At 45.9% G+C, this 12,622-nt stretch overlaps 2 protein-coding genes across 4 annotated transcripts in view; one reads left to right on the forward strand and one right to left on the reverse strand.

Annotated features, from left to right (window-relative positions):
- The window catches only part of PRDM6 (PR/SET domain 6), a 63,685-nt gene extending 62,171 nt beyond the window's left edge, over window positions 1-1,514 (forward strand). The window contains exon 8 of the mRNA XM_078600336.1: window positions 1,400-1,514. Within this exon, the coding sequence (XP_078456462.1) occupies window positions 1,400-1,514 (115 nt within the window). The remainder of the gene's footprint in view (window positions 1-1,399) is intronic.
- A 6,733-nt stretch (window positions 1,515-8,247) lies between these two features.
- CEP120 (centrosomal protein 120) overlaps window positions 8,248-12,622 on the reverse strand; it is a 35,992-nt gene continuing 31,617 nt past the window's right edge. For all 3 annotated transcript variants that reach the window (XM_078599899.1, XM_078599900.1, XM_078599898.1), the window contains 2 exons: window positions 11,408-11,553; window positions 8,248-9,647 (listed from right to left, as the gene is read on the reverse strand). In XM_078599899.1, the coding sequence (XP_078456025.1) occupies window positions 9,341-9,647; window positions 11,408-11,553 (453 nt within the window). In that variant the 3' untranslated portion in view covers window positions 8,248-9,340. The remainder of the gene's footprint in view (window positions 9,648-11,407; window positions 11,554-12,622) is intronic.

The following is a 12,622-nucleotide window of genomic DNA, read 5'->3' on the forward strand; positions in this document are numbered from 1 at the left end:
GCCAAGCTGCACTGACCAGCGTGAAGTATGGTCACGTATCCCCCGTGATGGACACGTCTAGCGGTGGATTGCAAACTGCTGTACATTAGTAATGGCGTTACTTATTAATAAACGATATAAAATATGACACGAGTTTATTCTCTCTGCTTGTCTAGACTCGGTGTCACTGTAAGAGCCAACTTATTATGCGAGGCAATATGTTGTCGGATATAATTTCTCTGGAAAGGCTTTAAAAGGCACAATTTACACGCCTGCAATGGTAAACAGATCGAGGAGTGATCGCGATCCGCGGTGTCTGTCTTCAACTAAAAACCCATGGCAAGACATCCAGACAAGCAAGAATAGCATCCACATTTTATAGGCTTACGCGTAGGCAGATAACCTAAACCCCAAAGCCTTCTCTGTGACACAACACCACCTGCTCAAAGCCAACAGCGATACACCGCGACCACCCGATGCTGTATATGGATAAACCTCGCAAACACAGGTGGCGACTTAAAACCTGTTTAAAGTGTCTAAACAGTTGCCATCGATGCGAATGAGTTTGAGCAGAGCTCTGCGTGCGTATATGACCATCGTTATCATCCATGATTGACTCCCTGATGGGTAAAGGCTTCTCAAAGCCATAGCCATCTTTTCGCTGTCCTACGATGCCGCAAGCCCTCGGGGAACCGTGTGCACGAGCCTATTTTATTATTCTCTCTTTTGGCTACCACTCCGAGATTCGTCTTGACCACTGGCCATCATCCCTTCGAGCGAAGTGTCCTGCCCCAAGGCCCTCTTTACTTCACTGAACGTGCAATGTGATGTCTGTAACTTTCGTGTCTTCTCCAATCCACACACTTCTCTTTCTGCCTCCCTGTGCAATTCCACGCGCGCATTCATCTCCCCGCGCTTCTTGACGCACTCGTCGGTTTTTTGTTCCATATTTGAGAATGTGTGGGACAATTCCTCTCGCTATTTTTCACCAACCACGTGTGAATTGCGCCATTTTTTTACTCTCTTTTTTAACGGGGCAGTGACATGACCGAGCGGGAGCCCATTTGCTGCATGTTGCCAAGGTTCGTGGTTGAGGCCGTCTGCTTCGCATCGGACGTCAAATATCCCGAGATGTCATTCACAACAGGAGGCCATTATGTTCCGGCGTCATGGTCCAATTTTGCCAAATTTGAAACAATACTCAATTGGGATTGTGCACAGCAACAATCGCTTCCCCTCCAACACCCCCACCCCTACTGAAACAGGCCCCCTCCCAGAAAAAGAGAGGCATGACACTCAAGTGAGACAGTCCTGGGTACACAAGCATAGCATGAATAACAACAATAATAATACCGACGACGACGATGATGATAAATTAAGAAACGGCCGCTCTCATCCCCCCCCCCCCCCCCCGTGGCAGGTGCGAGCGATGCGAGCAGAGCTTCACGCAGGCCACGCAGCTGAGCCGCCACCAGCGCACGCCCAACGAATGCAAGGCCCCGGCCGACTGCGGAGAATCGATCGAGGTGGATTGACTGACGGGAGGGGAGGGGGGGGGGGATGTGCCCCCCCCACCCCCGCCCACCGGGCAGGAATTAAACGCCCTGATTAAAACGTCGCCGGCACTTACGGCGGACAACCAAAGATCCTCATCGCCAACACTTTTCAATCAGTGCCATCGAACTAAGCACAAGGAGAACGGGAGAGGAGACGAGAGGGTTGGGGGTGGTGGTGGTGGTGGTGATGGTGGTTGGTTGGGGGGGGGAGGAAGAGGAAAAAATGAAGAGAGCGAGGCAGGGCCGAGACAAACGCTCCGGCGAGCCGTGGGATCGATCCTCGTCGACACGGAGGACATTATTTATTTATTTGTCACTGGGGTGGGAAAGACTTTGTCAATGGGACGATTGGGCTGAGCTGATTGAATCACTGGAGTTGCCCGGGTGTTCTACGTGACAGTTTAATCATTGCCCCTAGCAGTGTAGCAGATTGCATGCAACCTTAACTTAACTCTGTGAGTGGCTCGATCACATAAAACACCCACACCTTTTAACCCCGCGTTCACGCCATTTATAGCTTCATCCAGGACTGAATTAATATATATACGACGGTATTTATAGTGATTTTATTTTCTTGTTTGATGAACACTTCTGTGTCAAGGACTTAGACGATGTTTTTTTTCGTGTGTTAATTTTACTGCTGTATTAAATGCAAAAGCGGAAGCACAAAATGGTGTCAGTTTTGCCAAAGAGAAAAGTTGTAGCCAAAACCAGTGTACTGTACAGAACCCAACAGAGAATGTCTGTACCCGTTATTTCTGCTCACACTTTACCTTACTTCAAAATGCAAAAATGCGTTTGCTAAGCTGTACAAACTAGTGTTGTGAATAAATTTGTATTGTACAAACAGCGGTTGTATGCGGGCTCGTGAACGGTTAAGATAACGATCAGACGGAATCACCAGCCCTTTTCTTACTTCTCAAAACCTTCCACATTTTACAGCTCTCCCGAGAAACGTTGCAAAAAAAAAACTTTCCAGTGTAAATCAGTGGTACGTGACCTCTGCTGCAGTGCGCGCGCTATATTACATATGCGCGTATTTCCATGGGGAAACAAAACACAGGTATGTGTTATGTAAGTAAATTAATTAAACTTGTCCTGACTAAGGTATCCCAGGTAACAGACAGCACATTGAGAACATTACCTTTATTCTTATTTAATAGGATCTCTTTTGCAAGGAAGACATGCCGACTCAAAGTGCACTCGCCTGTGAACACGAGTGATGCAGATCGGCGTGCGTTCGATGTGGGGTTGTGTTTTTATATTGACAGTGCAGCATTTGACCCTGCTCATGAATTTTTTTTTTACAGAAAATGCTGCTTAAGAAAGCGATGAGTAATGTAAATAAGATGTGATGTTTGCTTTTGACGCAGCGTTCTTTTTAAAATTGTCAAGTACATTTTAGTTTGCACCCACGTATGTATGTATATCTGCACACACACACAAAGTGTGCCCTTAAACCGTTGTGCGTTTCCATCATATTTTTGTACATAAATGTTTGATTTCTCGCGCAAAATCTAAATGAAGAAAAATATTATGCCTGTTGGTTTACAAGTGATTAATTGGAGCAGTAATTCCTCGCAGAAGGCATTTATCATCGAGGAGAGTTATTTTTTGGGCATTCAGGCAAACAAACAGAAACTCTTCCCATGTGTTTCTTATTGAACGTGGAGGTGCGTTGATTGAACGCCCTTTACGTGACGAATGATTCCTCGGGCCAGCGCTTTGATCGCAAAAAAAAACACAACACGGTCGGGCCGAAGCAAAGGAAAACACTCGAGAGTAACAGAAATACGAAGTAGCGAAACGACGTCGCACTCAGAAATATTCTCAACAGACTTTCGACCAAACGGGCGGACAAAAAAAAAGTACACAAAATCGTAATTTACAGTAACTAACGCTGCCCTAATCTCAAGTTATGTCCGTATATAACATTTTCTCTCCTTCCTGCCAGCAATCTTGGCACATTTTTGCGAGCTAAATAATGCTGCTTTTCTTCTTCTTCTGTTACCACATTTCCTAACCAGACGGGCCCATTCTTAGGGCGATTAAATATTTTGGCGGAAGATAAATGTGCGCGCTCGACGGTCGGGCTGAGAAAGATCTAAAAATGTTGTTGCTTGGCACAGAGCAGTGTCGGAGTGTTGCTCGACGCGTCTGTGTGTGTGTGCCCAAAAAACAAAGGAAGGACATTCGGGGGGGGGGGGGGGGGAGAGTGAGTTGATAATTGGGACCGACAAAGCAACTTTAACAAAACTGAGCCAATTTTAAACAAAATTTCCCAAATGCGGGGCCGGGGGTCGCGCTGCTCCGCGGGGTATTTTGTACCGGAATCGGCATCCGAACGCCCACAAAATCTCTCCTTGTAGACGTTTAAAAACTGCAACGTTGCAATAGCGCGTGCGTGAACTGCAGTGCATTGTCGGCCACAGGAGCATAGTGGCACAACCGTTCATACACCAACCAAAAAAACTATACGCAGCAGGTAATGTATCTCTGTGGGTTGCTGCTACGAATTAAATCTTTGAATGCAGTTCAGATTATTTAGTGATTTCTTCGGCTCCGCCAGTACCCTCTAACACTGAGGCTCAGTGTGTGTTTATTAACATTCAGCAATTCAAGATGTATTACTGTATTACATAATGGGCATAATTATCATGACTAAAACTAGGAAAATAAAGAACCCTTATGAAAGTTATCTTTGTTAAAATACCATTATTTTTTGTAATTGGGTTTAAGGCCAAAATCATTCAAGGGCTAATATGGACCACATTTCTCCCAGTGTTTTACAAATCCCGGAAAGCGGCCTTCAACTGCAGAATATAGTTTTTCCCCGCTGATTAAAGTGTATCATATGAAGTTGTACATCAAAAAAAGTAAAACACAAAAAGCAAATCCAGCCGACTTTTACAGGACACTGTTACAGAAGCCCTGTAAAACAATCTTGGCATGGAGAAAAATTGCGTGTAAACCACTTGCTGATTGCATATTATTACCATATCTGGCTAGTGGAAAGAATCAATCAACCAGATTAGGAACAGCTTCGTAGATCTATACGCCCGCTGCAGTATATAACCTTACTTAGGAACACATTGCCCCCCCCCACCCAGTCTTGCTAAGCCCTGCTTGATGAATGAGCACCGTTAGCTCACGGACTGCCCTGACATGGGCAGAAGAAAAAAAAGGTGGCAGGAAGGATGTAGTTTTATGGAGTCTAGACTCTTGCACAGCCATTTAAGTCTGGCTCTGTCACAGCGCGGTAACACGTGCACGCGGAGTGACGCGACTAAAGCCATCACACCTGCCGTGCCAGCCTCTGGGTTGAGCAAGCCCAATGCGTTGTCAAACGGCGGCACTCGCAACTTCGGGGAAAGAGGAGCGGCCGTCGAACGGGTCATTGGCGACTGTCATTGTCGTCACGGGCGTACGAACGGAGGGCGAGAAAATCTGCGAACTGTGCACGCGCGTTTTTAGTCCTGTAACGCATTTTTTATACATTTTTTTTACAAATTTGAATTGGACGGGAGACCTTGTTTTATTTTTCAGTAGCTCTCAATACTGCTCGCTCTGAACTCGGTTACCTCCATTTTAATCCTGGCCGTGGTTAACATCAGCGGCAAATGCTGACCAAGCAGTCCGGTCCCTCCTTACCCTCCCCCCACCACCCCTACTATTTTACCAACATCAGAATCAGAATGTATACTGGAGGAATCCGATGAGCTATCGAGCTCGTATTTACATGCACTGACCAGTGTAGTGAAGGATGGTCAAAGAGCCCTCATGACCGACACGGCGTAGGGAGTCTTCATCCAGCAGTGGACTCACAGGAGTTGGCGTTTCGTTTTTGAGTTCATTTCATTTGTTAATCCCGTTTGGCCAATTGCCCAGTTCGAAGGGAGCTCGGTGGAGATGCGTGGTGCGTGAGCAGCTGAGCTGTACTTACAAGACCAGAGACAAACGGTGTCAAACAAGAAGGCTTTGACCCCAGCAGTGGATGATTGACGTGAGTGAGATTCCGGGCCACAACCAACATCAGTGGCGAAAATATCTGAACGGGTCCCGGGCCTCCTCTAGGTCAATTCTGCTTTACATGAACTCATGACGCAATGCGTCGCCTAATCCTCAGCATTGGGAAGACAAAGGTGGTCAGGCGTGGTTTTATAGCCATTCCAGCCCATCAAGCGCTGTTCCTGCCCTCTTAGGTGCTTGGTAACAGCACTTGCCCCACACATCTGCGAAGGCCATGCGGGAGGTCTTTGTCATTGCACTGTGGTACAGGTATATTTGTGAAGTGTAGCTTCAACCTGAAAAGTCTTGTTGGGTGTACATTGTATTAGGTGACTCCAGCGAAATGTACCCATCACGCTGCTGCACAATGGGCCAACTCCGGAATGTAATGTTGCAGGAAATGCAAACCTTGCTTTGCCGCAATTTCATAATCAAGAGACACCGGGAATTCATTGAGCACGTTGGTGTGCGTCAGCGTGCGGAGAGTTGTGTTTCAGTGAAACAAAAGACTGATTGGGTGTGCAAGGAAATGCACTCCTTTTGAAAACAGAATTTCCTTATAAATGGGATTAATTTGAAACCGTATCTTTGTTGTCACGCAGGGAAAATTTAGGTACAACATTTGTTGTCTCGGCAGAATGCCACCGCTTCCAAGCCGCACCATTAACTACTTATTTATTCCCGCTAGTGGGGGAGATACATCCTGGGTAAGTATAATAGTTCTGAAGTGGAAAATGTGGTGGAGAAAAGCGCAGTGCTCACACGTTCGCTGCAAATTCCATAAAACGGAAACCCCCCGCGGACAAACGTGCCATATCACTCCATCTGCCGTGTCAACGCGCCCGTTCTTACGCCACGCTTTTTACGTTACATTTCTACCACCCTCGGAGCGTTTTGACACGGAGATTAAAACGGTTGCACACTTATCAGCACGGTGTGAAAACAGGGCCCGGCGCCAATGCAGAGAAGACGCAACATCATTCCCGGTGAAAGTGGAGCGCGCAAAAGATGGGCTGCCACTTCTGCCTCGGTTCCTGTCGGCTTGTTAGCAACTGTCAGGCTGAGTTTTGGCAATTATTATTCTTTCTATTGCGTATGATTTATTTATCTTTTTGGGCAGCAGACTTTACTTAAAAAAAAAAAGTTCAAGTATAAATCAGCAAAGGCAAACATATTTATCGTAATAATTTTAAATTGGGGAAACTGAAAGGTAAAATTATGTCAACAGAGCAAATGCATTTTGGCAGACACTTAATCAAAATGGCCCTAACGAAAGCTCCGCTGGGATGCATTCCCCCTTGTGTTATAGAAATCATAAAATGAAACAGCAGGAGGAAATAGAAACAAATGAACTTTCACATTTCGCCAACTTTAAACTCGTTCCCACCTAAATTACTCCCGAACACCATTTTCTTGAAAACACAAATAATTGTAATAAAAAATATACATTCAAATGCTTTGTATAAGCTTCTCAGAGGGATAATTGTAAAAATCGCACTTATTGAACCAAATGTGAGTTCAAAAGCTGCACTTATAGTGACAATCCACAAATACATTCTAAGAATGTTTGTAAATGTATTGGTCCATCAGTTAATTGTTAATGAGTGGGATTTGAATTGTGTAGTCTACTAAAGCATGATCACATGAGTATCCCCACATTAAAATTTAACACAATTCTTCAGAAAGTAAAAGTTTTCCATGTTAGGAACATACATATACCGTGCTGCATTTGCAGGTTAAGAGTCAAAATTTATTCAGGTCGTAATTTCTAAACAGGACAATATTTATCGAGGCTGAAATTTCTGAGTGAAAATAGTACGAGGGCGCAAGATAAACCGCCCTGGACTGGCTCGGCATTTCCTTCATGGATTTATGCGATCGTCTTTAAGGCATCTTTGGGTGGCTCTTAAATCTATCAATGTTTCTTCAGCCCACAGCACTGCCAGGCCATCTATCAGCTCTTCCAGCAGCCATGAGCAGCAGCCCCACAGGGCACACCGAGCCTGCGAACGCTGGAAACATGGACGAGCGCTCACCGGCTTTTATCGATGCCGGATTCCCTCACCCAGCGATAGCAAATGCTCGCCGGATAGGACGTCTTGAAGAAAAGTGAAATGCCTGGACTTCACCGAAATGTTTTCTAAAAGTAGTTTTTTTCTTGTACTTGTGGGCAGCGTTTAGGATATTCGAAAAGGCTCGTTAGTTATTGTTGACAAAAAAAATGGCCAAGTATAATTTATTTTGTAAAACATTTCTGCAAAAGTAAATAAGGTCATGGGTACAGTCCTGCAATTTCCGGCTCACACCACTGCTGGCGGAAGAGCCTCCATTAGAGGGAGCTCTCATGAGCCTCTCTCGAGGATATTGTTGGCAGACTTTTCACACGATAGTCAAGACTTCTTGGAACTGGACGTACCCACACTTTAACCTACCACACTTGACCTGCCCATTGACTAACTGTGGTGTACCACTTACAACAAGCTCAGTGGACAGAGGGCAGGGGGGATTTAAGAAACTTGCCAATTTCTTCAAAAATGCTGCGCCAGAAAATCGAACTTGGACAGCAGCAAGCCCAGGTGTGCGAACCATTACACCACGGGCAGGCATCTTGTAAGGAAAGCAGCATTGTAAAATGGTCATGCTCACCTATGAAATGCAATAGGTTATACAATCAAGGTTGTAAAAGAGTTATTCTGTAATGCAATTAAAACTAAACATTTCAGTTTATTGAAAAATACTTTAAAATTTACAACTCAAGAAGTAAAAAACAACCGAACAACTCGAGATCAAATCAAACAAACACACTCGGGAAAACATCACTTTACAATTCGCACACTTTAAATCCATGAATGTTTAAAATGACAACATTTTAGTGTTTAACTCCCAGTTATTTGTGTTGAGATGCATAATGCAAAACTAATAATGTAATGCAAAGTGGAACTCAGCCGTTAGAGTAATTGCATGTGTTTATGATAAAAGCTCTTGCAGGGCATAGACATGACCATGTACCAACATCACACACAAACCTCTTTGATTGTGGTAGATAGAAATCACACCTCCTGGAAGTTTTTTTTCCAACAACCTGGAGATATCGCCAAATGAAAACTTTAAATTGATCTGTAAATAACAGCATAGGTACACAACACATGCTTTATCCGTGTAAAACAATGTGTTGAATTTAATGATCAATTGCGGGTTAGTGGTCTCAGATTTGGTCCTCAGATGTGCCCCCTCGCACGTGTCAGCCGTGGAAGGGAGGTCTCTTGCCTGTGTAATGCCACGTTTGCACGGCTGTTTTATTGCGGACTCAAGCCGTGCCAGGCTTATCCCAACGCTTCATGGGAACGGCAACTCCTGCTCTACCCCACTCCCACCCTCTCCCCCCCTCTACGGCTGGAGGGAAGCGATCAAAATTAAAAAAAATTAACAAGGCTTAACACGCACGCTTGGGTTAGGTTACGCGATCCCAGTCTAAGATCTATTATGTTGTAATTTTAACTGTTTTTTTTTTAAACAAAAACAAGACCCTGAAATTGTCCAAAGTGAGAGACACCGATGACTTTCTTCTGTGTCAATTCCGTAACGTCACGACTGGTTCCGCTGCCAGGTCAGGTGACAAGTTTAAAAGAGTGCAGCAAAGAAGGAAAGCCGCGTGGTCACCAGCCCACTCCTGGCTCATCCCGGGGGTAAGTCTGCCGCGGGAATTCAGAGCCAATCCCACTTATTACACGGCTTGCTCCCCTCTCCACAGTGAGAAAGACGCTGCTGCTGCTGCTGCCGCCGCCGCCGCTGCCGCCTCAAGTGTGGCCGATGTGGCCCGTGGGGCCCGCGTGGCCGACGTTGCCGTTGTGCCGCGAGATGGCATCTCGGATCTGCCGGTCAAGCTCTACGATGATGCGGTCGTCGTGCGTGTAGACGCCCGTGCGGAGCAGCGTGTCCCTCTCCTCAATGAGGCGCGTGAGGTGCGCGTCGTGGCTCTCCTCGGCGGCGCCGTCGCTCCCGTGCCCGATGGCTGCACGTGGGGCAGCGCCGGCGGCAGCGGCGTCGAGCAGCAGCTGGGCTGGCTTCGGTCCAGGCTCCTTCTGCTGCTCCTGAAGTTTTAGTCTGCGGGCAGATGTGAGCGCAGTAAATGTCAAGCCCAAGTCACACAAGGTTTGTACGCGACTCTGTTTTTGTGAAATAGCAGGTGAAAGATAAAGGTGCAGCCCTGCAATTGCTTGTCTAAGCCACTGCTGCTGGCAGAAGGGGCCTCCACTTGAGGGAGCTTGAGAGAGGCCCTAATGAGAGCATTTGACCTCCTCTACCACATTTATATATTATTAACATAAGAAAACTACATTGTATGTACATATATCACCATTGCATGTCAACATTTACAAGACTGATATTAGCATTTTACAAAAAATGTTGACCATTAAACGTTAATGTTATTTTGAAGCCTGAGATTTATGCACCTATTAGAAAATTGTATTGATGTCATGCGATATCGAATTAAAATAGAGGCTTTGCATTCTTTTAACTTCCGTTTTTCAGAAAATATACTAGCTGCCCCACGTGTACGTACTGTATCTACACGAAAGAGTTATGGTCTCGAGTTAAATATAGGCAACGTTTGAGCTCAATGACTTCAGCTCTGCGCCAAAATCATTAACGCAGCCATTCCCCGCACCGCGGGTCATGACCCACTGATAGGCTTGGCTTTTCTGGGTTGAGAAAGTCATGATTTACGTGGTGACTTAGAAGAAGCGTGAAAACAAACAGCTGACTGAGGACGCAGTGTGAAAAGGCAGCGCCGCCTCACAAAGGAAGTTCGTAGGCGAGGACCGAACAAAGTTCGAGAACAAATTGCCGTACGCAATTCAGGGGGTGAGGCGCAAACCCCCCTCCCCTCCCTACCACTTCTCATGCACGCATTCTTTGTATGCATTCGCAAATTTTAGCTGCCCTTTTACACGTCTAAGGACGTAGTTCAGAATGTATGCGGCTGTCTGCAAGTCCCAGGAGGAATGTCTAGCGAGCACAGGAACAGGACTGCCTTTATTGAATAATGGTTTTAGCAACACGAGCATTCCCTTGAAAGTTGGCTTAACAGGTTACAACGGGAAGGTGCCAATTTCTCTTTTTTAGTCATGCCCCATTACCAAGCTCTGCCAAAGCTGCCAAACTTGCTCTACAAAACTATTTTATTATCCGTCCCGGGGATCCGACGCACTGCGGACTCTGCCTGCGAATTCTCACTTGTAGTCTGCTGGCAATCCATCCCGAAACGAGACCCACGCATCAAACCTGATTAAAGCAGACACTGGACAGCGGGTCTCGGTGGCCAATTAGTCTCCGGACAAGAAAGCACATGGCCAGACACTGTGAGCTACACGGTAGTTTCAGCAGGAAGGAGGGTAAAAAGGCAGAGCATGTAGCGTTACAGAGCCACCCAGGGAAATTGAAGCGATTACAAATTTGCCGTGCAGTCATTGAAGCGATAGCTCGTTGAAAATATTGAAAACTGCAGCGAAGGTTTCGCAATGAAAACATTTACAACTGTGTAGAGGGGGGAAAATTTGAGCCGATAATTTATGCAAGCGAGGCATACCGTCTGCTTATTTGTTTTATATTTCCCGAGCTAGGTCTTAAGAAGCCCATTGATGTGAGGTGAAGAGGGGTGGTGGTGGGGGATCAGAGTAGATGGAAGGCTCTTGAGAACTCTATACCACCGGGTGTCCAGGGCAGATGCATTGTGCGCGAGTACCAGTCTAAGTACGTTTGCAGTGGTAAGATGGTTTGATCACAGCGACCTAGGTACATAGGTAGTGAGCGATGCTCAGTGGACACGTAATCCTCCGGAGGAAATAAATGGAAGAGCTCACCTGTTGAGGTCATTCTTGATGCCTTCCAGCTCTTGGCGGTCGGCCCTCACTACCTCCTTCTCCTCGGCCGCCAGGTACCGCAGTCTCATGTGCTCCAGCTCCGTCTGCTGCTTGTGTAGCCTCGCCAGAGCATTCTCCTGCTCCCTCTAGGGCGACGGGTACAAGGAACACACCAGCAGGTGTCCAGAGCTGAGTAGCAGATGCAAGGGTGAGTGTTTGCTAGCGCTGCACTGCTCTACGAATCCGGCGACCCGAGTTCAATTCCCACTTACAACCAATAACAGTGGAGAATATCTGAACCTGTCCTGGGCCTCCTAAGGCAACTCAGACTTAAATGAGAACCTGGTGCAGTGTGTAAACATCAGCAATGGAGTAACAACAAAGACGGCCAGGCATGGTGTTGGCCACCCATACCCTCGTGTGCCCTGCCAGCCTTAATAGGTGCTCAGTAACGGTACTTGCATCGTTACACTACCTCTGTAACAATGCGTTGATCACAAATGATTCATACAATCGTAAAACACGCATATAATCGTGGAAGCAAGATCGATCATTTACAATTCATGAAAATAATATGCTGAAGGTACATTTGGCTAATGTTGTAAACAAAACTGGTAAAATGAGGCAAAAATAGGATTTAATCTTTAATCAGATCACGTTTTGGAATCATAACGATGCATCGAAATCTGAAGAGGATTGAATTGAGGGGTTGAATCGTTTGAAGCCGAATGGGCTGCGCAGTTCATTCCACGATGAATAATAGGAATGATATTTTTAACTGCACTGGAGCGCTTATGCCGCCTGGCTGGGCATGGTGCTGGTCAACCCACCCATTCAAAGTGCCACATCACCATTTATAGGACTTTGCTAACAGTGCTTGTCCAAATGATCGTGTCTGCATGTGCGCGGAGTCATTCATTACTTGAAACTGTGCTTGCAGTCTATCGTATACAATCGTTCATGATATACTTTTGGTTCATAAAACAAATGCACTTTGATAGGGCAAAAAAAAGTGATGACACTTTTCCATTACAGTGTGCTGGGATTGGTTAAGAAGACCTCTGCGGGAAATACGTGTGCAAGTGATAGCTACTTGCCTGCTCCACTGAATACATGAATGCATGATCCCGAGACGTATTCACAAGTGAAAGGAGAGGAGCATGTTCAGCACATAACATGGATGAAGAAATTTCGATTTAAAGCTTTCGTGACTGC

Source organism: Lampetra planeri, chromosome 13 (genome assembly GCF_965212315.1).
Source record: "Lampetra planeri chromosome 13, kcLamPlan1.2.h2, whole genome shotgun sequence".
Classification (NCBI taxonomy): Eukaryota; Metazoa; Chordata; class Hyperoartia; order Petromyzontiformes; family Petromyzontidae; genus Lampetra; species Lampetra planeri.